This window comes from Lagenorhynchus albirostris, chromosome 11, assembly GCF_949774975.1.
Source record: "Lagenorhynchus albirostris chromosome 11, mLagAlb1.1, whole genome shotgun sequence".
Lineage (NCBI taxonomy): Eukaryota > Metazoa > Chordata > Mammalia > Artiodactyla > Delphinidae > Lagenorhynchus > Lagenorhynchus albirostris.
The window spans coordinates 7,805,436-7,830,657 of NC_083105.1; the positions used below are offsets into that span (position 1 = coordinate 7,805,436).

General features: G+C 52.8%; 1 protein-coding gene across 5 annotated transcripts; it reads right to left on the minus strand.

Moving 5' to 3' along the window:
- Positions 1–1,708: 1,708 nt before the first annotated feature.
- TEF (TEF transcription factor, PAR bZIP family member) lies at positions 1,709–24,669 on the minus strand. Of its 5 annotated transcripts, XM_060164425.1 has the most exons (6): positions 14,804–14,942; positions 14,203–14,341; positions 11,632–12,710; positions 11,225–11,542; positions 6,396–6,616; positions 1,709–5,248 (listed from the first exon to the last, which is right to left on the minus strand). In XM_060164425.1, the coding sequence occupies exons 3-6, from the start codon at positions 11,651–11,653 to the stop codon at positions 5,033–5,035; spliced, it is 777 nt and encodes a 258-aa protein (XP_060020408.1). In that variant the 5' UTR covers positions 11,654–12,710; positions 14,203–14,341; positions 14,804–14,942; the 3' UTR covers positions 1,709–5,032. The 5 variants fall into 5 exon arrangements, with proteins under 5 accessions (XP_060020408.1, XP_060020407.1, XP_060020406.1 ...); XM_060164424.1 differs by lacking the exons at positions 11,632–12,710; positions 14,203–14,341; positions 14,804–14,942 and adding an exon at positions 24,519–24,669; XM_060164423.1 differs by lacking the exons at positions 11,632–12,710; positions 14,203–14,341; positions 14,804–14,942 and adding an exon at positions 15,312–15,460.
- Positions 24,670–25,222: the final 553 nt, after the last annotated feature.

Genomic DNA, 25,222 nt, shown 5'->3' on the forward strand with positions numbered 1-25,222 from the left:
AGTTGGTGAAAAGATGGGGTGTGTGACACCGCCCTGAGCCCAAGGTCAAGAACCGTCTAGGAATTTGAATTTGAAAAGTTGAAACCCACCCTGGGTTTGAATTCTAGCCCTGCTGCTTTGGTTTGGGGCATATCACTTTGCTTTTCTGAGCTTCAATGTTTACTATAAAATGGCCATTTACAAAAGTCCACCTTGGGACTTCCCTGGTGGCGCAGTGGTTAAGGATCCGCCTGCCAATGCAGGGGACACGGGTTTGAGCCCTGGTCCGGGAAGATCCCACACGCCGCGGAGCAACTAAGCCCGTGCACCCCAACTACTGAGCCTGAACTCTAGAGCCACAACTACTGAGCCCGTGTGCTGCAACTACTGAAGCCCGCGTGCCTAGAGCCCGTGCTCCACAACAAGAAAAGCCACCGCAATAAGAATCTGCAACTAGAGAAAGCCAGTGCATAGCAATGAAGACCAAACACAGCCAAAAAAAACCAAAAAAACTCCACCTTGCCAGCCCATCTCCAAACTCCAAATGCATGTTTTTCCCCTTAGAAACAAAATAGTTCCTGGTCCCTCAAACCACAGGAACCCTGAGCATTAACAACACGCAGCACGGGAAGCACGAGAGAACAGCCACGGTCGTCCACAGGCAGCTCTGGGCCTCACTGAGGAAGCAGGCAGCACCAGCTCCGCACATGCACACACAGAGTGAGCGGAAGCAGCGTGAAGAGTGGGTGGAGATGCGGAAGGGGGTGGAATTTGCAGCAGGCTCTGCCGAGGGTGGGATACCCTATTCCGTGCACACCCTTGGAGCCTGGGCCCGTCCTGAGTAGGGGTCTTGGGGACGCCAGTGCTGAGCGGATCAGCAAGGCAGTTCTGGTGCTGAGCAAATAGCTGCACCCTTGTGTATAACCTTGTCCAAACTTCCCTGACCAGGGATCCCAGGGCTCGAACCCACACCCCCTGCAGTGGGAGCACGGAGTCTTAACCACTGGACTGCCGGGGAAGTCCATAAACTTGTCTTTTTTTTATATATATAAATTTATTTATTTTTGGCTGCGTGGGGTCTTTGTTGCTGTGCACAAGCTCTCTCTAGTTTTGGTGAGCAGGGGCTATTCTTCATTGCGGTGCACGGCCTTCTCACTGCAGTGGCTTCTCTTGTTGCAAAGCACAGGCTCTAGGCACGTGGGCTTCAGTAGTTGTGGCATGTGGGCTCAGCAGCTGCGGCTCGTGGGCTCCACAGTGCAGGCTCAGTAGTTGTGGCACACAGGCTTAGCTGCTCCACGGCACGTGGGATCTCCCCGGACCAGGGCTCGAACCCGTGTCCCCTGCATTGGCAGGTGGATTCTTAACCACTGCGCCACCAGGGAAGCCCCGTAACCTTGTCTTAATTGTGATGGTCTCATGGCTGTAGACAAAATTTGGCAAAAGGAAAAAAGGAAAACCTCTAGAATCCCACCACCAGCCCCTTTTCCACGTTGCCACTGAGGGTTCCCTGTTTGCAGACACTTTTCATGAGCAGTTCCCTGTATTTCTACCAGCTGTGCAGCACTTTTATTTGTTCTAACTGCTTGGGGCCTGATACTTGTCCTTCCTGAGTAAACTGTGAGGTTAGGGAGCAGAAATTACTTCTAGCTGACAGACAAGGAAACTGAGGCACAGCGTGGTTAGGTGACTTGGCCTTGAAGTGGGGAGGAGAGAAAAGACAGCCCCACAATTCTCATCTCAAAATATTTAATTTCGTTTGAAAAGGATACATTCCCCGCTTCCCTCCTGCCACATCACTCCGGCCCACCGGCAGTGGCACACTCGCACGCACACACGCACATAAGGCCAGTGGGCTACGCTCTGCCTCTGCCCTCACCGGCTGGGAAGAAGGGTTTGCGCCTTGCCTCCTTCCCCAGCAAAGGTAAAGGAGAGAGAGGCCTGCTGGAATGCCAGCTCCCAGGGGAGGACGCAGAGCCCCACACACTCTGTCACGTCACATGCACTTAGAAAAATAAAACCAAGTGGTGTTCTGGCATCCCCAACACTGTAAGACAGCAATATCCACCTGGAAGTCATCTTTGCCATTTTCTAGAAAAATTTATTGCACTTAATTAACAGACGTTAAAGGAGCTCTGGGGTGGGGCTTTGCCATGAAAAACAGGGGCTTTCAGCCCTTTGCTCCCAGGGCCCTGGATGGAGAGCTACACAGCATGAAGGGGCCCTTTTCTGCCGGCCCCCATGCCTGCCACCCCACCTCAAGCAGGAGCTGCCTGCCAGGGCCACAGCAGGTCCCCTCACTAGGGTGATGCTTACCGAGTCAAGGTTCACTACTACGTGCCTTCCGCAACTCAGGACCCAGGCAGGCAAACCCTTTCCTTTGGCCAAGGGTAAGAATTACCCAGGTCCTCCACAAGGCTGCTGGCCATTGTGAAAGCTCTCTCTCTCTCTCTGAATATATATATTTCTCTATCTAGATATACATTTATTATATGCATATTCTTGCAAGATTCTAGCTCATTCATTCATGATTTGTCTGTTCTGAGGTTGCAATGAGGCTGAAGACAGGGTGTGTAAGTAGGGATGGCGCTTCCCAGCCCACTGCAAGCCCATAGAAAGCCATTGACATTGGCGTCTCTAGTCTCCAGTGCTTTTTAGAGGATGTCAAAGATCTGAGCATAGGTGCCTCAGTCTTTGGCTGTCAGCCCCAAGACAGAGAGGGTCCAGCGGGGAGTCAAGGAGACTCCCAACTCCACAATGGAAACTGAGTAGGCACCACCCTCTCCTCCTGCAAGGGCTTGATCCTTAAGCCTGGGAAGAAGACATGCTTACCTGAGCACCCTTTTCCCCAAAATGTCAACCTCCACGGATATCTCCTTCCTGTCCCTGCCAGGCTCCTGGCTCAAAGGGGCTCTTCTAAAAGAAGCCAGCACCACACTCTTCCCAAGTAAGGAGAGAACCAGACACCCACTGGCTGGCGGCGGGGGGGTGTAAAAGGGGAGGGCACTGGCCAGGCAGAAGGTGGGACAAAGAGAAGAGACATCAAGTCATCATCTCACCCGCTGGGGTCGGAAAGTGGACGCCACCCGGAGACTAAGTGTCCATCCCTTAGGGAAAAAAACTGAAAAAAACACAAACCATACACTTCTGGCCAAAGAAAATGAAGAGCTTTTAAGCTGGTGGCTCTTCTACCAGTAACGAAAATGAGAAGTGCCCTCTTGGTGGGTGGCCAGACCAGAGGGAGTGTGCCTGGGCGGGACACTGACATGCCGGATGCAACTGCCCTGTCGTGGTTACAATAGAGTGAAAAGTGTGAACACGGTTTTCATAGAACCACAAAGTAAAAGTCAGGGGCCTGCAGGGAGGGCGCTGACATCCCTTGGCCTCAGGGACCCTTGTCAAGTCCCCTGGAGAGACGGGTGTGCAGGTCCCTGGAGGGCCGTGGCGTTCCCCTGGGGTGTGGTCCACGGCCAGTGGATGGCTTCCCCTGCTCTTAACATCTGTTATGAAAAGTCTTTAGGGGTCAAGGCCCAGGACTCCAAGCCACCACTTTAAATAAAGCCAGTGGTGAATGTGACAAAGTGTGCCCATTACCTCTGACCCCTCCTTACCACAGGCTGCCTGCCCTGAGCAAATAAATACGCCCATCTCTGGGTGCCCCAGCTGACCGCAGCGAGCAGACGCTTCCACGGATCTCCGTAATTAATCTCTCGGGCAGAGCCAAAGGACGAGTCCAGCTGGACACAAGAGAAAGGAGCAGCTGGGAGGTGGGCCCCTCCGCACCACACCACAGCCAGGCTTGCATGGGTGGCTGTCTCCTGGGACCCAGATTGAGGGGACTCTAGCCTATGTAAATGTCCCAAGAGCCTGCTGTTCCAAAAGAGTTGTGCTGCGACCAGGTGACCAGGTGTCCTGCCTGGTGACGCCCTCCAGGCCGCTCGCATGGGGTGGATCCTGAAGCCAGAATTGGGAAGCCCTCTTCTGCTTTTCAGGGACAGTGGACTCGAGCCTGGCCCACACGGGAAAGCAGAGCAAGAAAGAGCGGGAGCTTCTCGAGAAACATGCCCCAGCTCCCCACCTACAGCGTGAGGGGCTGTGGAGACCGGTTTTCTGAACACCATGCAGAAGGTGCATCCCAGCTCCAGGAAGTTAAGCTTCCTAGACGAGGAGACTTTTTCTTTTAAATCCAAGATCTGAGCTTGGTCACTGGATGAAAAGAAACAGCAGGCCCAGAGGCCCAGTCTGGTGGGACAAATTTGACTTAGGCGGCCTCCACAAGTGACCTGCAGAAGAGGAGATATGCACGGCGACCAAGGCTCAGAGACCACCACCCTGGGAGTCTCTCCCCAACCAACGGCGGATGCAACGCAGAGGGAACCCCTCACCAGGGCCTCCTCCTTCCAGGCCTCGGAGCCACAGAGAAAAGGGGTGAGGGAGCCAGGAATGGTTGGGTGCACTTCTGTTGCAGGCCCAGACGCAAAGCCTGTCCCAGGCTGTGCAGACACCCAGCCGCTGCGGCCTGGCACCCACGTGGACACTACAGAGGAGCTGGCATGTCTTTTTACCTTTGAGGAAGATGGGAACGCATGTTTTTCTCTAAGACTTTCTCGGGAGGACAACAGACCCTCCCTGCCTGGAAATGCGCCCTGCTACCTGAGAAGATGTAAGGGCGACAGCCATCATGACTCATTCTGCAGAGACAGGCCAGGACGGCCCAGGCTGGAGAAGCAGGGAGAGTCAGGGAAGCCTGGGTACCCTGGAAAAGAAGAGCCCATGCTCCAGAGGTCCCCTTCCGGTCCAACTGAGACAGCCAAGAACAGAGACTAAGGCTGAGTCACCACCTCATAGATTCTCTCGCAACCCGCCAGGGAGGAGGCTGGCCCCCAGGGAAGTCGCCGTGCTGGCCATGTGATAATGAAGCTTGAACGTGAAGGCTCCTGGGGCAGGTGCACCGCCATGCGCCCACGACGAGTCATAAGTCTCCACGCAGGGGTGGGTTTCAGGGGTCCCAGGCAGAGGTCTGAGGTGAGGCAGCGTGCCCGGGTGGGGGCACGGGTTACAAGGGCCCGTACTTGGTCTCGTACTTGGACACAATGGTCTTGCACTTGCCCACCTCCTTGCGCAGCTCCGCCACCTCCGTCCGCAGGGCTGTGTTCTCCTTCTCCAGGAAGGCCGCCCGGATGGTGATCTGGTTCTCCTTCAGGCGCCGGGCGTCCCGAGACCGCTTGGCCGCCACGTTGTTCTTCTTGCGTCTCGTCCAGTACTTTTCGTCCTGTCAGGAAGGGTCCTCTGTGGGTCTCTCCTCTTTCCCATGAGGGAACCCAACCTTCCCCTCCTGCCAGCACTGCACACACCCGATTCCTCTTATAACCCACGTGGTCCAGCCAGAATGAGAGCTGGGACCCCGGGGAAGGAGCTGCATGTGCCCCGGGACACTGAGGGGCCCCGCCCTTTCCCAGGGAGGCGGGATGAGAATGCAAGCCTTTGGTGGGATCTGTGGTGGAAGGAAGGGCGCTCCACCTACTGGTGGCCTGCTCTGTGCTGCTCCAACATAAAGCACTGCCTATACTCTTGCCTCACTTAGGCACTCTGGCTGTGGCTAAGGGTGGGCACTCTGAGTCCAGTCCCCTGAGTTCACATCTTGGTTCTGCCACTTTCTAGCAGTGGAACCGTGCGAGTTCCTTAACCTCTCAATATCTCGTGCCCCTCATCTTTACAACAGGGGATAATTACAGTAATGACCTCACAGAGTTGCTTGAGGATAAAATGAGTTAATATGTACAAGGTGCTTGGCCTACCAGTGCCTGGCCTACAGTGAGGTTTACCGTATTTATTGTTGTTATTATTAAAGCCTCAGAAACATCTCAAGAGGCAGGTATGGTTATTCCTACTTTACAGATGGGGAACCTGAGGTCTGCCTGACTCCAAAGCTTACAAGAAAAGTCCTTCTTACGAGTTTTTCATCAGAGGGAAGGGAAAAACTGCAGAATCCTCCTCCCTCCCCCCTCCCAGTTGCTACAAAACCACCAGCTTGAAGGCTGCTTGCTAATCCCTGGGATGGCAATACACAACCATCCTCTGTCCTTCAAAGTGAGGGCTTGTTCAACCCCAGTTTCTGTGGCCTAGTGAGCTCTTGCCCGAAGGCTGGGTTGAAGCCAGGGAAGTGAGAGCATCAGCACAGCTGGCTGCCAGAAAGGAAAGAGAGAAGCTGCAGGGAGTCACGCTGGGGCCAAATGCCACCCAACTCCCTTTCTTTCTCTCAGTTGCTGCAGGATGTGGCTCTAAGCTCTGAACTCATGCCTTTCTAAATGTGTCCACAGGAGGGAGGGTGCTCTAGATGAAATCGAATGTGAAGAAGCACAGCCCCTTGGCTTCTGAACCAACACTGTACCTTCACTACAGTGGATACACCAGGTTACCTTCTGCTCATCGGGGACAAAGACCTTCTTGGCCTTTTTGATCATGGGCTGGGGCTTCAGGTCCTCCTCTGCAAACTTGTGCTTCCGAGGGTTGAACAGCTCCCCGCCCGGCACACTGGAGAGGACCAGGTCGGCAGGGTCGGGATTGAAGTTCACATCCACCTCCACGCAGTTGGGGTCGATGGGACTGGGTGTCTCCCTCTCCTTTTCCAGGGAGGATTCTGAAAGACACAGAGGCAGGTGGTCCTGAAACAGTCTAGACTCACTGGACAGCCAAGACTCACGTCACACACCCAGACACCTGCTTGAATCTCAAGGTTCCACAAGCCACTGCCGCTTGGAGGGAAGAAAAACTACCACAGCACCAGCCCCCAAGCCAGATTGGCATATGTGATTCAATTCAACAACACAAACATGGAAAGAATTCTTCCCTTTAGGAACAAAATGCTCAAAAGGAAACAGAGGCCCTCGAAAAAGACAAAATTTTCCGATTGTTTTTTTCCCCCCAGAAATGTTAAGCAAAACATGAAATCATCATACCCCCTTAACTTCCTGTGGTTTCAAGTTCTCAAGTAATGAGAAACAGCTGAATCTCACCAGGAACTGTGATGGGTTAGGGACACAGACTGAATAACGAAATGGCTTCCATTTCTGAATCCCCTGAGACAAATCAGTGGCTGTGCTCATTTAGTCTTATAACAACTCTGAAAGGGAGATGGGTGTTAACCTTATTTTACAGATGAGGAAACTAAGGCTCAAAGCAATGACATGGTTTTCCCAGGATCACATGGATGGTAAATGACTGAACTAAAATTTAAGTCTGGGTCTGGCTGACTCTGAATCCTTGTTCTTCACTGCCCTACCCGGCTGTGGCTTTATAGTGGACATTGGATTTAAGGAACTTTCAGATTTCAAAGGTTATGTGTTAGGGAGAATCCCCTGGCGGTCCAGTGGTTAGGACTCCATGCTTCCGCTGCATGGGGCGCGGGTTCGATCCCTGGATGGGGAACTAAGATCCCACAAGCTGTGTGGAGCGGCCAAAACAAACAAACACACAAAAAAACCTGTTCAAAGATTATGTGTTATTAGAGATAATTTATTTAAAAAAATCTACGCCTTTGGCCTACTTGTTCAATGCTACTGATAGGAGTACACAAAATAATTATTCAGTCCACAGATACTTATTGAACACCTACTATATGCCAGGAACTGTCATGCCAAAGACAAAGCAGTGAACAAAACAAGTAAAAGTCCTTGGCTTCATGGAATGTTATTCTAGTGGGGAAGGCCAACATTACACAAGATAAATTACAAGTATCTATATAAAACTGTTAGATGCCATGTGGATATTTGAGAAAAGAACATTTCAGAGAGTGAACACCAGGTGCATGGTCTGTGCACAGGCAAGCACTGGGGTAGTCAAGGAAGAGCAAAGGAGACCACTGTGGCTGCAGTGGGTGAATGAGAGGCAGGAGTAACCGGAAAGGCCCAGAACAGAAAACATGGGGCCTTTAATCCCTATAAAGCAGTGGTTCTCAATAGGGGACGATTTTGTTCTGCAGGGGATATGTGACCATGTTAGGATGGGGGGGTATGTTCTACTGGCATCTAGTGGGTAGAAGCCAAGGATGCTGCTAAACATCCCACAGTGCACAGGACAGTCCCTCCCCAACCCCAACAAAAAAATTATCTGGTCCAAGTGTCAATAGGGCCACTGATTTTGACTTTCACCCTGAGTTGAAAGAAGTCATTGGAGGGTTCTGAGCAGAGGTGTGACATGATCAGACTTAGGTTTTAACTGGATCATGCATATAAACTAACTGTATCCTATCAAAGGGGTTAATTACAAACAAGGATGAGTGTCAGAGGAGTGAATGACCAGGGACCAATGTGGTAACTATAGGAATAAACAACAAACAGTCAAGGCACCCAAGGCTGGCAACTAGACCTCCCCTGTCCTGCTGGTGGAAGTATACATGGCTACAGCCATTTTGTACACTATTTGGCAACACCTACAAATGCTGATTGGGTAAATGTCTGATGACCCAGCTGCTCTATTCCTTGGTAAATGCCCGACAGAAATGCATACAGGTATTTACCAAAGACTCACACGCAAATGTTCAAGGCAGTGCTATGTACAATCCCAAACTAGAAACATCTCGTGTGCCCATCAGCTGAAGAGTGGATAAACTGTGGTGTAGTCATACAATAGAACAATGGAATACCATTCACCAATGAAAATGAACAAAGTTCTGCTACAGGCAACAACGTGGATGATTTTCACAAACGGAGCTGAGGAAAGAAGCTAGGCACAAAAGAATACGTACTACTTATGTCTTTTCTACAGAAGGAACTGAAAAATGAACTCTTTCATTTCTACCATGTGTACAACTCTTACTTCATCTGTATCGTGGCTTTTCTCTCTGTCACAGGAATTTTCCGTAAGTATGTTCTGTAAATCTATTTTGTTAGTTACTGATGCCCACATGATTTATATGTTACTGTAAGGCTAGTTATAGGATGCTATAAATGTGAGAGTATAAATGTAATTGACTTATGATTGTTTAAAAAAAGAAGGGAACATAATATACAGTTCCATTTACAGAACATTCGACTATAAGCAAAATGAATCTCTGGTGATGGAAATAAGGATAGAGACTACCTCTGGGGAGTAAGGACCGAGAGGGGTCCCAAGGCACTTTGGGGATCCCAACAGTGTTCTCTATCCTGATCTGGGTGGTAGTTGCACAGGTGGGTTCACTCTGTGAAGATTAACTGAGTGGTATACTTATGATACTGGCATTTCTGGATGCTGTACTTCATTAAGAAGGTTTACTTAAAAACCAAATCAAAGGCAAATGCCACCTAGGTGGTCTAAGGTGTAAGAAGAGGGCTCATTTCCAGTTCTGTCCCCTACCCACACATGGAACCGGCCTTGCAGGACAACCTGACCTGCACAAAAATGAGCTGCCTTCAGGGACCTCCCTGGTGGCGCAGTGGTTAAGAATCCACCTGCCAATGCAGGGGACCCGGGTTCGATCCCTGGTCTGGGAAGATCGCACATACCGCGAAGCAACTAAGCCCTTATGCCACAACTACTGAGCCTGTGCTCGGGAGCCTGTGCTCGGGAGCCCGCAAGCCACAACTACTGCACCTACGTGCTTCAACTACTGAAGCCTGAGCACCTAGAGCCCGTGCTCCGCAACAAGAGAACAAGAAAACAAGAGAAGCCCCTGCTCGCTGCAACTAGAGAAAGCCCACGTACAAAGACCCAATGCAGCCAAAAATTTAAAAAATAAAATTAAATAAATAAATTTTTTTAAAAAAGCGCTGCCTTCAAACAAAAATTTGGCTAGAATCAGCTGAAGCCTCTCAAGCTGAACAGTTTACAGGAAAGAAATGAGGGGCAGAGGAACATGTTAAAAGGCAGTACAGAGATATAGTCAGGAAAATCTAGCATGGGCAATACTTTACAGGACAAACAATGCAGCTTCTTCAACAAATAAATTGCAAAGAAATAAAAAGGAGAGGGGACCCCATAGATTACAAGAGATTTAAGAAACATAACTAACTGAAACATGTGGGTCTTGTTTGGCTCCTGATTCAAAGGAACGGTAAAGCAATAACACTTACGAGACAACTTTTTGGAAATTTGAATGCTGATGGATGTATTGTCAATTTCAGATGTTAAATTGGTATTTTTGCTCTGTTTTTTAAAAGAGCCCTTATAGTTTATATATATATTGAAATATTTATCGATGAAATGATACAATACCTAGGATCTGAATGAAAATCATCAGGTTAAGGGAATGGAAGAAGTTATAGAAAACAAGATAGATTACAAGTTAATTATTATAGAAGCTGAGTGATGGCTACTGGAGGTTCATTATAGCAGCCCTTTACTTTTGTATTTGAACGTTTTTCCAAAATAAAAAGAAAAAAAAATTGAGCGTCACAATTCCTTGGGTGCAGGTTCCCTGGGTTCCACACCAGTTCCTGGGGTCTTTCCTGGGAGACATCTGCCTATACGCCTCGAACTGAGCCTGCAGAAAGCTTTGCAGAGCCCCTGAAACAGGGGCCATGCCTCCTCTGGTGGGTTCGTGACCCAGGGGCATGAAAACCAACCAACTGATCTCCAGAGGTAAAACAGAAAAAGGACACGAGGATGCGGGAGGAATCCCAAAGACGATATCTGTCCTGGCAGCAGAAATGCCTTCTTCATGCCAGTGCCTGAGCAGAACCTGGCTAAACAGCCAAACATCCTGGGTTCAATGCTGCCTCCACTTCCTACCAGCTGTGTTACCTTGAGCAAGTTACCTAACTTCTCAGTCTCCTCACCTATAAAATGAAGATAACAGTATCAGTCTCACAAGGGGGTTTTTGTGAGGATTATGTTAATGCCTGGCACAGAGTAAGTGCTAAATATTATAAATGTTAGCTGTTGTTGTTGTTATTATTAGTGTCGCCTGAGCTTCCTAATCATCTGTGGCGAGGTGTGCGTGGGGGTAAAGAGCAGCACCGAAGATGCAGAAGGGATTTCTATCCTGTGAAGCCTCTGGCTGGGAGGGCTCGCTCCACCGGGCTAACCAGCTGCGGCAAACAACCAACAGAAAGGCTCTAGCTGCTGCCGAGGGGACTGCTGTTTTCATGTCCAGCCTTGGGGGGCTGTCCTGAAGGGTGAGGAGCACAGGGTTTCTGCTCCCTGTAGGCCCACTGGGACCTCCCCTGAGAGGAGGGGCTCACTAGGTGCGTGGACACAAGCAGCCCTCAGCAGGAAGCAGATTTCCTTGGATGCGGCAGGTGGCCCTGCCCGAAGGCCCATCACCAACCTGTGCTAGACACGGTTTCCGAGGGCTGAAAGACAGCGGTGGAGGAGGATGGTGGGGACGCCGTGGAGGAGCTGGCCGACTCCTTCCCTTCTAGCTCAGCCACAGGCAGCAGCAGGTTCTGGGCCAGGTGGGTGGGGCTGGCAGGGATGCCATTCTCCAGCAGGAACTCATCCAGGTCCATGTACTCCAGGTGGAAAGACTCGCCATCATATGGGATGGTCTTGTCCCAGATGGGTGGCATGAGGGAGGCAGAGACGGCCATGGTGCTGGCTGCTGCAGCCTCGTCTTCCTCCAGCTTTTCCTTCCCCTTTTCCTTATCTGCAGACACAAAATCTGTGATGAGACATCACTCAAGAGGGTTACTCAATCCCAGGAGGCGAGCAGTGAGCCTCACAGGGTGGACCCACCTCTCTCGGAGTCCTGATCCATCCATGAATGTCAAGAGCCCATTCTATTCTCCAGTTATAACCTGGTGCTTGAACCAGGAGCAATGGTCTCCTTTAGAGGTGGCAGCAGACCCTCATCCGTGCCTGGGTTTCCTAGGATGCTCTCCATAAGCTCTGAGGCCTGATGTATCCCCAGGGTTAATTCAGAATGGGCTGTGGGATTACCATCTGCCGGAGAGAGGCTACAGGGAGGAAATGGAGTTTCTGACCCTTCCTGATATCTTAGGAAAGGGCTGATTCCTCAGGCCAAGAACTTTTGTGTTCTCCTGTCCTGTCCCCTCCAGCTGCGCTTCTCCACAGCAACCCAGCCCGGGGCTTGAATCCCAGCTCTGCCACCCACTGCAGTGATGTGTGACTTTAGCCATGTTACTCAACCTCTCCCAGCCTCAGTGTCCTCCACTGTATATAAGGAAAAAGCTGCCTCTTTGGTGAAGATCAGAGGTAACATTTGAAAGTGTCTTGTAGAGCTCCTGGCACATAGCAGGCATTCATTATTACCGTGAGCTTGTTCAGGGCAGGGATTGTGTCTGATTCATTTCTAGATCTCGGGGACCAATACAGGAGCAGGCAGACAGTGAGCCATAGGAAGCTGTGTATAATGAATGAAGAAGGCTGGGTTTGTAAACAGACTCCCTTCAGGTTTCTCAAAAAGAGAGGGCCTGGAGCTGTCTTTTCAGGACCTTTTTCAGAGCAACCATTTCAAGAGACTTCTATCCCTGAATAAGCAGAGAAGACTTAAGGCAGGTTTTCTGGGAGGGAAGAGAGGGGTGGAGCTGTAGAAGAAAGCCTGCTCCCATTCAAAGCAAAACTGATCAATCAGTGGGGACGGGATCCCACCTAATTGTTTCAGCCCAAAAGTTATACACGTGGATTGGATATCCAAGAAAGGGTAAATTAAGAAAAAAAGACAAAAGAAAAATGTGACAAGGTTGGAAGGAAATCAAAGTGACAGGGAGGCTAATCAGAGAAGTGGGAGATAAAATCATGACAAGTTCATAATAGGTTTTCAAATTGAGGGAGACAACTTTGAATTCTGGATTCTGAAATGAAAAAGAGAAATCAAATATGATTATGTTGGAAATGAACCAGTCATGCACGGACTCCTAGACCACAGACAGCCAAAAAGCAGCCTGTTGGTCCAATAAAAATGGACACACCCAGTGAGTTAAGAAGGTGCAGGTTTTGACAAACAGAATTTGGTCACGGCTTCTAATACAAATTAACTCGAATTCTTGCAACTGCCTTCTGTACCAGGCTTTCGTTTAAAACCAAATGGGAAGTGAAAGAGCCAAGCTTTGGTGGGCTGGGTGGGCCAGATGGCCTCCCTGGTCTCCTTCCTTGGGATACTGACTCTACATTCTGTTCAGAAATGACTGAGATCCATGTTGGGCGGGGTCATGGGGATCAAAGGAGGCAGGAGAAGGGAGGAGACAGAAAAACAGCCCTACTAAAAGGACGAGTAACACTGAGTTCCAGGTTTTGTCTGGCCTAAGCAATTATGCATATTTTTAATCAGTGTTTTTATAAGATGGAGTTTTAATTGTAAGAGATGATAAAGGACTAGGCCCCTCACTCAGGTCAGAGGGATTGACATCATCAGTGGTTGCCAATGATACAGTAAAGAGCATGTAAGGGCTAGTTCCGTGACCTTGAGGAAACATCCTCACCTCTCTGAGTGTCAGCTTTCTCCATCTGAGAAGTGGGGTAATCCCCTACTGGATGGCTGTGGAAGACTAAATAGAGATTATGCTGAAGTGCTCTGTGAGCATTCTGCAAAGGTAAGGTAGAACTATCGTGATGGATGGTTATTATTTGGTAATCTGACAGAACCTGACAGATGTGGACACCTGTCCTGAGGCAGCTTAACTCAGCCCCAGATTTGGAACAAAGCATTGCCTTAAAAACAAGCAAAAGGGTCTGTGCATATGAGGTCCTGAAGCAGGAGAAGAGAGCCTGGCCTCACCTGATGTGTGGAAGCTATTGGTAACCCAACCCATAGAGATGGGAGCCTGAGAACACACCCAGGAAAGGAAGATAAATGGCATTTTAAAAAATAAAATTAATCCCCCCAGACAGGTAATTCACAAAAGGTCCATTCCTTCCCAAATCCCTGAACTACACCAGTGGTTCTACGAAATTAAAATCTCTCAGATTGAAATCCTCCCTCAGTGCACCTAAAACTCCACTGTAGGTGGCACTCCTGCTGCTCCCTGAACCTCATGTGCCCAGGCCAAAAAACAAGGCCAAACCTGCTTTCCACATAAGCCCCAGGGACCCTTGTGGCCTAGGAAACAAGACAAAGCCCAGCCCTGCCACTGTGGCCCCAAAGACTAGGGTCAGCCCCAAACAACCAGGTGAAGGGCCTCAGTGGCCTCGTTCTAACCCTCATCCCTCTACCTGTCTCATCCCAACCTCCCCCTCAGAAGGCGCCTCCCATTCCTTCTCCTGACACCCCTCCCCCACCTCAGCAGCAGCCCTGAAACTCATTTCCAGAAAATCTCCAGTGAGTACCTAGTACCTGGGGATACTCACACGCAGGGATGAAGACAGGTCCTCCTCTCAGGAGGGGGGACGGCCATATACGAAGACAATTCGCTATCAGGGCATCTCAAACTTTAGTGAACTTTGGAATCACGGAGGTGGGGTGGGGCTCTCCTTAAAATGCAGATTCCTGTCCCAGGAGCCGCAGAGTCGGTGGGTAAAGGGTGGGGCCCAGAAATCGGCATTTTAAACAAGCACCCCAAGTGATTCTGATACAGGCGTCCCCAGAGAAGGCGCCCTGGAGCCTCGTTTAAGGGGCTGCTGCGACCCCCATCAGCCTCCTCAGTAAACCTTACACGTCGCGCGCGCTCCCGGCCGCCCCAATGAACCTCCTCACTGCGACCCCTACCCTACCATCTCCCTCCTGACCCTTCCCCGCCAACCCCCATCTGACCCAACCTCTCTCAACTCGTCCCCGACCTTCTCTTCCCACCCCCTTTGCCTCGCCCTCCGGGCCCCTCATCATCCCTGGCCCCATCCCCCTCCGCTGGACCACTTCACCCCAACCTCCGACCTCCGAGGCCCCGCCCTCACAAGGCCCCGCCCCTGCAGAAACCCCGCCCCCAGGCGCGCGCGGACCCCCTCCCCTCACCTAGGCGCGCCTCGCGCGGGGGGTTCTCCATCAGCTTCTTCAGGACCAGAGGGAAGGAGCCCGGCAGGCCCCTTTCCCCGGCTGCGCGCCCCGGCCCCGGGCCCGGCCCCGCCTGCGGCTCTACAGGCGGCTTCTTTCCGCCGCCCGCGTCGGACATCGTGCCCCGCGCTCTGCTCGCGCGCCTCGCCTCCCCCGCCCGCCCCCCGAGATGGGACGGAGCCGTGCGACCCGCCGCAGCTGCCGACACGGGCAGCTATTGCGCAGGCGCCCAGCGGCACCCCCGCCTCCCTCCATCCCTACCCCGCCTGCGGACAGGCTCTGTCATATTAATTATTCATAAGGCCAGGCCAACTTCCCCGGATGGCAGCCTTAGATTGGCCCGCCCCGCGAGAGGGGCAGGCTCAGCCTTCCGGGCCGTAATTGGTTAGGCCGCCCGGGTAAACGAGACACGTGCGGGGCCAGGTGAGGAGCAGGGCCGAAGGCCCCGCCCCGTCCGCCTCTCTGTCACCTGATTGGTGCCTGCTGGAGTCTTGGTCGTAGGCCCTTTTCGGCGACAGCCCCTTCCCTTCTACCAGCGGTTTCACCTTCGCTTCCTTCTTCGTAACCCCTGCCCTTCTTTCGGAACACTGTAACCGGTCTCCCTTCCCTCGCATCCCAATCTCACCACCTTCTGGACGCGCTGAAGGGAGGCGGGGCTGGGAGCAGCCATGCCAGCGGGGGGAGCCTATCAGAGAGCCCCCCCCCGCGCGGGTCACGTGGAGATGCAGCCGAGTCCAGTCGCGTGGGGAGGGGGAAGAAGGAAGGCGCGGAACAGCCAATGGAGGGCGGGGGCGGGGCCCGGGGCGGTGCACGAGGCGCAGCACGTGCGGGGCTGCGGCGGGGCGGGGCGCAGCGGGCATTTCTATTCCGGGGACTCTGCCCAGGGTCGTGGGACAGGGACGCAGAGGCCAGTCCTCACCCTACCTCCCCCGCGATCTAGAGGTTGGCTGAGGGCAGGGCCGGGGACGGCGACATGTTCCCGTAGGGACGGCCGGAGCAGGCTTGGCCGCCGCTGAAGGGGGTGTCAGGTTCCTCACTGATCCCGGGTTTCTGGTGCGGGCGTGGCGGCCAGATAAACACTAGCGTGGAGGGAGCATTCTTGAGGCCGCGGGTGGAGAGAGAGAGCCCGGCCCTGAGCCAGAGCCAGAGTACACGCTTCCGTCCTCGCACTTACTAGTTTGTGACCTTGGGAAAGTCCAGTTGCTTCACTTGAGCCTGTTTCTTCGTCCATAAAATTTAGGGGTTGGGCTAGATAATCTCTAAAGCCCTAAACAGCTCTGAAATTCTGTTCCTCTCTAGGACCTTCCCTTCTTTTTCCTAGGGAAAAAAATAAAAAAAATTCCTTTACACAGGGTACCGGTTACACATTTTGTGGGACAACTACCTCTTCTCAAAATATTTACAAATACTCCCTGGGAGTTCCTCAGGAAACGCCTAAAAATACAAAACGTGAGGGGGTACACAAGTGTGGAGGCCTTATAGGAAGCTGCTCCTAAGTGGCGCCCAGAACTTTGTACCTCTTTACAGCACAGATCATACCCTGCCTTGAACCCAAACAAAACTAGACTCTCCCTCCCTGAGAGGGCAGGGACTTCGGCTTATTTGTCCTGTATCGGCCAGTGACTCCCGCCTTCCACGAACGAGGCTGGGGAATGGCAGGGCCTGGTCCCTGGTTCATAGGGTAGGTGCATGACCGCAACACCCAGCTAGATGAAAGTTGTCAGGCTGATGCAATCAGAACTGGGAGTTGAGGAGGAAGAAGAGGCTGGGCCCCTGAGCAAGCCTGGAAATCAAGAGGTTTGAAGAAAATCTGGGTGGTGGTCGAGGCCAGGGGATGGAGCTTGACTCCAAAATTCAAGTTCTTATGGCCACACTAATTAGACTTCAGTCGCTTTCTGACTCTGATACCTGCAGCCAATTGCTTCATCTCTCCAGGCCACCTTTCCTTATATGTCAGACGGCGATAGGGCAGGATTGACCTTGTGAGGCTTCCTAAGCCAGTTCGTATAAAATGTACAATTGCAACCCTGCCACAAACAGTAGTTTTCACAGCTTTACTACCACTGATGGGTACAAATCCACTGCTTGGTGTATCCGTTATCCTAGAAGCAGGTATGGTGCCCATGTCGCTGTTTAGTGAAAGTACTTAATTGTGTACAGAACATTTGTTGTGTTGCAGAGTTGTTGTTAGTGGTATTCTGTATGTGGCTAAACTAATATATCTTTAGGATAAACTGACCTAGAGGTTTTGTTTTTTTGTTTTTGTGGTACGCGGGCCTCTCACTGTTGTGACCTCTCCCGTTGCGGAGCACAGGGTCCGGACGCGCAGGCTCAGCGGCCATGGCTCACGGGCCCAGCCGCTCCACGGCATGTGGGATCTTCCTGGACCGGAGCACGAACCCGCGTCCCCTGCATCGGCAGGCGGACACTCAACCACTGCGCCACCAGGGAAGCCCTGACCTAGAGGTTTTTAGAAACAAAATTCAAAGGACGGTCCGAGGAAATTGATTAAAACAATGTATGAAGTTTAAAAAAAAATGGCTAGTTTGGCCGCAGAGCAGCTTGCTGGGTTAGAGTTAAATGTATATTTTCATGGCTAATGTGACATTATTGAAGAGAAAAAATTTCTCAAGATATTAGAGGAGGATTTGTAGTAACATAACAGTGGAAGGTTATAACATTCGTTTTATGACAAAGGTGGTATGTAGTAAGAGGGAGTAAAGATTTAGATTTTTTTTTTAAAGCTGCAGTTGTCCAAAAGGGATAATGCCTACTCTGCTTATCACCCGTCCTGGAGCAACTGATTAAACAGGCGAGTGGCACTGGTGAGAAGCTCAGTAAGCAGCTTAGGGCCTTAAAACTTAGTTTTGATTTGGTCCTCTGTTCATGTACCGACACTCCCCAAAGAGGGATTTTTTTCCCCTGGACAACCGCAGGGTAAATGGTGTGTCACAAACACCACGGCAGGAACATTATAAACATGTTCTCTTTCGTGCTTACTTGCAAGCTGGGAGGTGAGCTACACTGCCAACTGGCAGCACTCAACAGCACCATCCTGGAGGCGGGAGCCATTATGTTCTTGTCTTCATTCTCCAGCTGATCCGAGAAGAGCCACAGCATCCTGTCTCTACCTCTGCCTCCTATCGTAAAGTGGGAATAACAGCGCAGCCTTGCCCCTTCTCTTAGTGGAGGAATAAATGTCGTGAGAAGTAATTGGCTAATTTCCATAGTGTTTGTGAGCCCAACAAAGAAAGAAACTCTATAAAAAGAACATGTTATTACATGGTTGAGACTTCAAAGCTATGAAGTGATACCTTAGTATTTTATAGTAATAGGGTTTCAAAGCAGCAACTTCTTGAGGGAAATGTGGTCCTGGGGCAGCAGTGACTTTGTGGGGTTGGGACGCAGACCTGGGTAGAGTCTCTCCACAGCACTGTCCAGCCACTTGTCCTTGAGCTAGGGACTTCTGCTGCCTAAGTCTCAGTTACTTTTCTCTTGGAAACGGAAATGGCTCTGCTTACCTCATAGAGTGGTTATGAGGATTACGTGTGGGAAGCCTGAACAGCATATGGCGTGGAGTGCGTGGGCCTCCACCCTTCCCCTTCATTCAGGTTGTGTCGGGTGAGGAGTACGATTATTTTGGGTGAGGGGACAAGGCTGTGAGTGGGTTCTTCAGTCTAAGCTACTGCAGAGAAAGGATGTGAAACATCCATTTTCCAGAGCTGGACTGGCTTTAAATTCTACTCTTCAGAGTTCCAGAAACTTGCTAACCAACCCAAGTTAAAAATTTAATTCTGTTGAGCATATGCAGAACAGGTGCCTTTCATTAAGCCGCTATACCAACTTGGATTATTTAAATTTGAAGTTCAGAGGAACTAAAACTCCAGCATGGGAGCCTTTGGCCAGATACCGCATAATGATCTCTTTGGCCACATAGTCAGCACCTAACAGGACAGTACGACTCCGTCTTCTGACTTACTGCACAATGTGACATGATGTAAGAGCAGGACGGTGAGAAGGCTTCCATTGAGCTCTAACAAAGCCCAGTGATCTGGATGCTTTGCGATACCAAATGCAGGAGAGCACAGAGCTTTGTTCAGGGTAGTAACTCAGTAAGTATTTGTCGGCTCGCTCTGTTGTGGGTGCTGGTAGGAGGGTTAACAAAACCTTTCAGAGCCAAGTCATATACATCTGGAATGTTATTAACATGAAATAACAGTCATTGTGTTTGATTCACAATCAAACCTGGAATAACAAACATGAACGGTTTTTATGGCAAGTCTCCCACCACTGGCCTTGCCCACAACTGCAGCCTTTCGAGCCCACATACCTCGTGGCTGCATGGTTCTGGGCTGTGGTTTGTACCTCGGTCTCAGTGTGTCCTAGGGGAGAAGTGGCAGGTGGAGGCCCTTCGCTAACTCTTGCCCATCTCTTCAATACTCTCAAGAGTACCAGTTTCCTGTTCGGCTTGCATTTTGTCCGCTGCCCAGGTTTGGACTGTAGAAGGGAATGCCCCAAGAGCCATTTCCAGAGAGCAGCCCTCACCTCCAGGCTCTGCCACGTCTCAACAGCCACTTCCTGACAGCCAAGGGCTCTCCAGTGGAGGCTGTGTTGGTGTAGTGGTAGGGTGTGGGCTCTGGAGCTGGAACATCTAGGTCTGATTCCTGCTTTGACTACTTCCTGTGTGACCTTGGGCAAGTTACTTAACCTCTGAGCCTGAGAAGTAAAGGAGTCAATTCAGGTGCACTGCTGAGACTAGCACTCGGAGCATGGCAAGTGCTCACCTGAGGTTGTCACTTACCACAATTTCATGTTGGGTTGTCCTCGAAACACCCTGTCCCTCCTAAGCTACCACTTCCCCAAGAATAGTGTGTGTGTGTGTGTGTGTGTGTGTGTGTGTGTGTGTGTGTGAGGCGGACCTTGCAGGCAGGGAGGTGATGGCCTCACTCTTCTTTATGACCTTCAAGGCCCTGCAGGCTCTCCCCGTTGCGGGTCTCTCCAACCTCACCTCTTCCTTCCTTCCCACTTAATAAAACACCTCCTGCAGCCACAGTGGCCTTTCATTCCTCAGACACATGTATCTTTCTTGCCCCAGGACAGGGCCTTTGCAGGTGCTGTTCCCTCAGCCTGAAAGTTCTTGATGTACCTGGCTCTTCGTCACCCTCCAGGCTTTGGCTCAAATGTCACCCCCTCAGAGAGGCTGGCCCTGACCTCCCTGATTGCTGACTCTCTGTCTCCCCGCTGGAATGCAAACAGCAGGCGAACAGGGGCAGTGCTTGTCTCACTCGCGCCTGCGCCACAAGTGTAGCAAGGACTCAACGTGATGAATGTTTGGATGACTCGAGAGGTACTGCCCTGAGACCTGGTTCCAGAGACCCCAGGGAATCCCGTGGGTAGGGGGGAGCCTGGAAGCCAGCCAAGCTGGGTTGGAGCCCCTCGACAACTGTGTGGCCTTCCCATCGCTGAGTATTAGCCTCCTCATCTGTATGATGGATCATCACAACTCCCTTGCAAAGCCATTTCACAGATGGAGATGCAAAAGCACTGAGCACGGTTCCCAGGACACACCTGGGAACCAGGGGCCTTTAGAACCAGGATTCATTCCTTTAGCAACCTAGCCTTGGGACAGGCCCGTTAGGATGTAAAAGCCATCTGGACTGCTGGACACTGCTGGCACTCGGTGAGAATGAGTTTCTCACGTTTCCCTGATCGGTGATGGGGATGGGATGGGGTGGGGGGACAGGTAGAGAAGAAGGATGAGTCCCTGACGCTGGGGTGAAGAAAAGGCAGGCCTGCATGCTGGCCCCGAGGGTAGCCAGTTCCTCTGAGCGTGTTTCCTTGCCATTTAGGAGGTGGTAACGAGGGTTAGAACTAACACATCCAGTACAAAGAAGGTCCCTTCCCGCACTTCTTCCCTGGAAGCAAACTTCATGATTTCTCGGGTTTGCTCTGGTTCCCCAAGACTGGGAGTGGAGGCGACTACATGGACCTTACTGATGCCAAGCCCAGGACAGCCCAGGCTGCACTGAGTCCACTCTCTCGCCTGTTCACCTCAATTCCCCAGGAGGAGGCTACCCAGACCCCTGCCTCTGCCCCAGCGAGTCCCACTGAGATCTGGCCTGTTATCATTCAGCCCTTTCTCTGGCCAGCTCAGCTGGCCTGTCCTGTTTGGTGCGGGGCTGTTGGCACCATGCTCCCAGGAGCCTCAGCACGTGTTTCCAAGGAGACAGCCCTGAGTATGCTCCCACAAACTTGCAATGTCCCCTTCTTTCAAGGAGAATATCCATGGAAAGGAGGGTGGAAATGAGGGAGTGAAGGTCGGATTGCAAATGTGATGTCCGTGGAAGGAGCATAATGCCAGGCCCAGCTGCCGTTTGCCTTTCACAGAGAAAACAGTGGGGCACTTCACAGTTTGCAAATGCTCTCACACGGGACAGCTCACTTAATCCTGGCCACAAGCCTGTGAAGCAAGCATTCTTCCACAGATTGGGGATGGAGAGAGGCAGATCAAGGATACCGTGCTGGGTGGCCCATGGCGATTCTGGTTAGGAGCTCCTGACACGGGGAACCTGCCTGCTCAGCTGAAAGTGATGGCCTTATTCAACCTCTGGTATGCTTTCACGCTACATGGTTCCCTGAAAAGGAGGCCCGAGTGACCAAAGTTGGCAGAGAGATGAGGGGCGGCCTCTGAACACAGCCAAGGAATGAGGGAAGGATAGGGTGTAAAGAGCTAACAGTGTGGTTTAGAGAAGCAGGGTCTTTCCAGAATCTGGAGAAGGAAGTGTGAGAGCAAGCAGCCTGGAACAGAATGGCCTCTTGGAAGAGGATCCTTGGGAGAAAAGGCAGGTGCGGAAACAGGAAGAACCGTCCTTAGGGGTCAGGGCCCAGAGGCAGAGGGGAAACTGAGTCAGAGCTCGGGACACAGACCCACTCTCTGGCTGGATGTAGATTTCTCTGCCTACAAGAAAGTTGGTTGAATGGGTGGCTCAGAGTGAGGGGCCACCGGGTGGTGGCTGAGGCCTGAAGCCAAGGAGTCTTGAGCCTGGTCAGCACTGTTGGAGGAAGTCTGCTTACCCAGGAAAGGGGGGAGCCTACACAGGCTGGGGTGGGAGGCCCAGGGCAGCAAAGGTGAGAGGCCCCGAGGTCAGGGCTCAGGGAGCGTCCTTGATTTAGAAAATGGAGAGGCTGCAGGGAGAGCAGAGTCTCGTGAGCGCACGTTCTCACCCTCCGCATGGCTCCCCTCTGATGTCCCCTCCCGCTGGACCCAAGGTGTGCTCTGCATGTGACCCCCGTGTGAGCTGAAGCACAGTCACCGGGCTGGGGAGAGTGGGGACTTTGTAAAGAGGTCTCCGTCCCCCACCCCGGAGAAACCTGCGCCGCTCACACCACAGCACCGGGCGAGAAATCCTGAGGGGCAACCCGGGGGTCTGAAGCCAGAGTGAGGGATGCACGCGGGGGAGAAGCCCTTGAACGACACGGGGTTTGAACCGCGCGGGTCCACTTACACGTGGATTTTTTCACTAACTACGTACAGTACTATGGGATCTGTGGTTGGTGGAATCCAAGGATGTGGAAACATGTACACACGGGGTGACTATAAAGTTATACGCAGATTTTCAGCTGTGAGGGGGGTTGGGCCCCTGACCCCCATGTTGTTCAAGGGTCAACTATGCTTGCTACATGCCCACTGGAAATCCTAGTTGTGATGGTGTGTGTACTCTCTTCACCAAGGTATAGTGCCATCAGCTGGATACTTTTATTTTTATGAAAGATTTGGAGAGTCTGGGAGCTTTGGAAAGTGGCGATGGCAGGTTAGGGGCAGTAATAAGAGCGAGGTCTTTGTGGGTTTCACTGATCCCCTTGACTCTTCGACCCTCGTCCCCTAATTTCATCCACCCATTGGCATCTGTCAATCTGTCCAGGTCTCATGCTTCTGACTCTCAGTGAGACACCACGTAGAGAAGTGATAGGAGGTGGCCTGAGACTCTGGTCCATCCCCCGTGGACCAACCCAGCTGTACCAAACCAACTGTCCTCTGTGAGGTCGCCAGTTCTCAGCAGAGCTCTCCCTGAGACCCTGGGCGAGTCCCCTCCGTGCTGGGCCCTGACTTTGCCGTCCACGGTGCGCAGTGGGGACTTTGCAGCTGTCGCGGGGCTCTGGGGACCAGCTGGGAGCCGGGGACCAGCAGCTGCTGCTGCTCTTCATAGACCTTGTTATTCAGGTCCGAGGAGCAGCGCCCTGAGTTGCCCCCCAGACCCCTTCCCTGCCCAGCCGGGAGCTGACCGTGCAGACCCGCCGGCAGCCCAGCTGCTCCCTGTGCCCGCACTGGGCCACCTGGGCCACCCTACCGTCCCTGGGTGCCCGGACCAAGAAGGGAGCCCTATTCCTCCAGCTTTTGGAAGGACTTCCAGCCTCACCTACCCACATGGGGTGTTCAGAGATGGCAAGAAAAAGTCAGCTGTGGTTCATCGGCCAGGCTGAGTTGAGAGTTTCGAGGTGATGGGCTTCTCCTGGTGAGCAGCTGGGGTCCTGAGTGCCAGGAGGGCACAGACTGCCCACAGGTGAGGCCTGAGGGGGGCCTGGAGCTAGAAGAGAGAGCCCACGGGGAACCCTGCCCCGAGCTCTAGGAGCCGCCTTCTTCCCTCGGGCTGTGTCTCCATGAACGGAGCCTGCCGCTCTCCTTTCCTGAGCCTGGCTCCCCGAGGTGTGTCAGGGCGGGGGCTGTGGTGTGTGTCCTCGGCCTCCGGTTTGGGAGTGGCCTAAGGTTCCGTGGAAGGAAGTCCTGTGGGGACAGCCAGGGCTGACTGGTGAGATGTGTCAGGTGCCAGCACGCAGGTGAGGGAGGCCTGAGAAAGGTCCCTTGAGGGGACACCTGGGACTCCTGTCAGACTCTGGCAGCCGAGGGCAGCTGGGCTCCTTTAAAGGCGCCTGTGCAGTTTGAGCAATGAGGACCTGACATCTTCGAACAGAAGCGATTTGGAGAAATATTTGGCAAGAGGGGGCCCCCCCTGAGCAGGCTGGCGCCCAAAGTTCGCATGGCCCTGGGCCTCTCGGGCAGGACTCGGGAGACACCTGGTGCTGGCTGCCCGCTCTGCCCCTCGGTCCACACCCTCCTCCGCCGGCTCCCTCGCCCCGTGTTTTCCTGTGGTATCCTAGGAACCGGGGCTTCCAGCCTGTGGTCCTGTTACATAACAGCTTCCATCCCATCCACGGGTTCAGCCCTCCAGCGAGCGGAAGCCGAAGCAGACGCCCAGAGGAAAGCCTCTTCTCCAGACACGGGAGGCTGCCCGAACCTACAGTCTCTGCCAGCCCCCTGCCACCCCAACATGCAGAGGGAGGAAACTTAACAAGCAGTCAGCATCCAGTGCGTACTCTCAGCAGGGCCCTCTGGTCCTGTCCTTGTCCCGCGTGAGCACGGCACCTGTCAGTGGCCACACGCTGGCCACGGCTTCCCAAAGCTAGCAGGCCCTGGGGGCAGTCCCTGAGTGACGGTGCCACTCCCTACCGTGTCCCTCTCTGCACCCCAGCCCTTCCTCGCCCAGGAAGAGGCTAAGGGCAGACCGCTGCTGGGAACCCTCCCTTGCCTGGAGATGCCTATCCGGCCAATGTGCCTACGGCGGCCTCCACCCCTTGGGCACCTGGGCAGCCAGCCATCACAGACCATGTCCTCTCCTACCTGTCCTCTTCTCTGGCCAAGGCAGAGAGTGCTCCAGCAGGGACTTGAGGACCTCAGGCATGTCCATGGCGGGGGCCACTCCAATCCTGTCGCAGCTCGACATGGCCCGGCAGGGGGTGCTTGCTGGGGGAGTTTAGAAGCAGCTGGAGAGGCAGGAGCTGGCCGGGGAGCCACAGGCTCTGGAGGCAGGCGGGGCGGGAGCCCGAGGCAGCCAATGGGCAGCACGGGCCCCGGCCCGCCCGTCCACCCCCGACTCGGCCCCCTGCCAGCTCGGGCTGCAGCCAGGCCTTCCCTTCCTGCTGCCTGGCAGGGCGGACCTGGCCCTGTGCCAGCCTCAGCACGTGGAGACACAGCACCAATCCTCTGACAGAGAGCCCGGTGTTATCTAACTTTGCAAAGGGAAGTTCTCCCCCAGGCTGGGAGCCAGGACCGGGCCTGCCAGGTGAGAGCAGTGAGCATGCACTACACGCTCCGGCCCACTGGGCAGAGGTGCCCTGGAGGCTGGGCCCCGCGGAGAGCAGGGCCTGCCGAGGAAACCAGCCCGGGCTGGGCCCCGAGACCCCGGCAGCAGGCAGCTCAGCACAAGGATGTACTGTGTGGGCACTCACAGGCACATGAGTGGGCGTCACGCACCTACCTGTGGGCTTGTGAGTCTCGAGGGGTTGTTGGCATGTTTTTTTTTTTTTTTTTGTTGGCATGTTTTG

Bases quoted from the DNA above. Each gene is read 5' to 3' on its own strand.
- TEF (XM_060164422.1), bottom strand. From the start codon at position 14,960: ATGTCCGACGCGGGCGGCGGAAAGAAGCCGCCTGTAGAGCCGCAGGCG. The intron at 6,617-11,224 runs GTTGGTGATGGG...TGTGTCTTTCAG, and splicing joins GGAAACCGTGTCTAGCACAG to AATCCTCCCTGGAAAAGGAG. The intron at 5,249-6,395 runs GTAACCTGGTGT...CCTTCCTGACAG, and splicing joins TTGTCCCCGATGAGCAGAAG to GACGAAAAGTACTGGACGAG.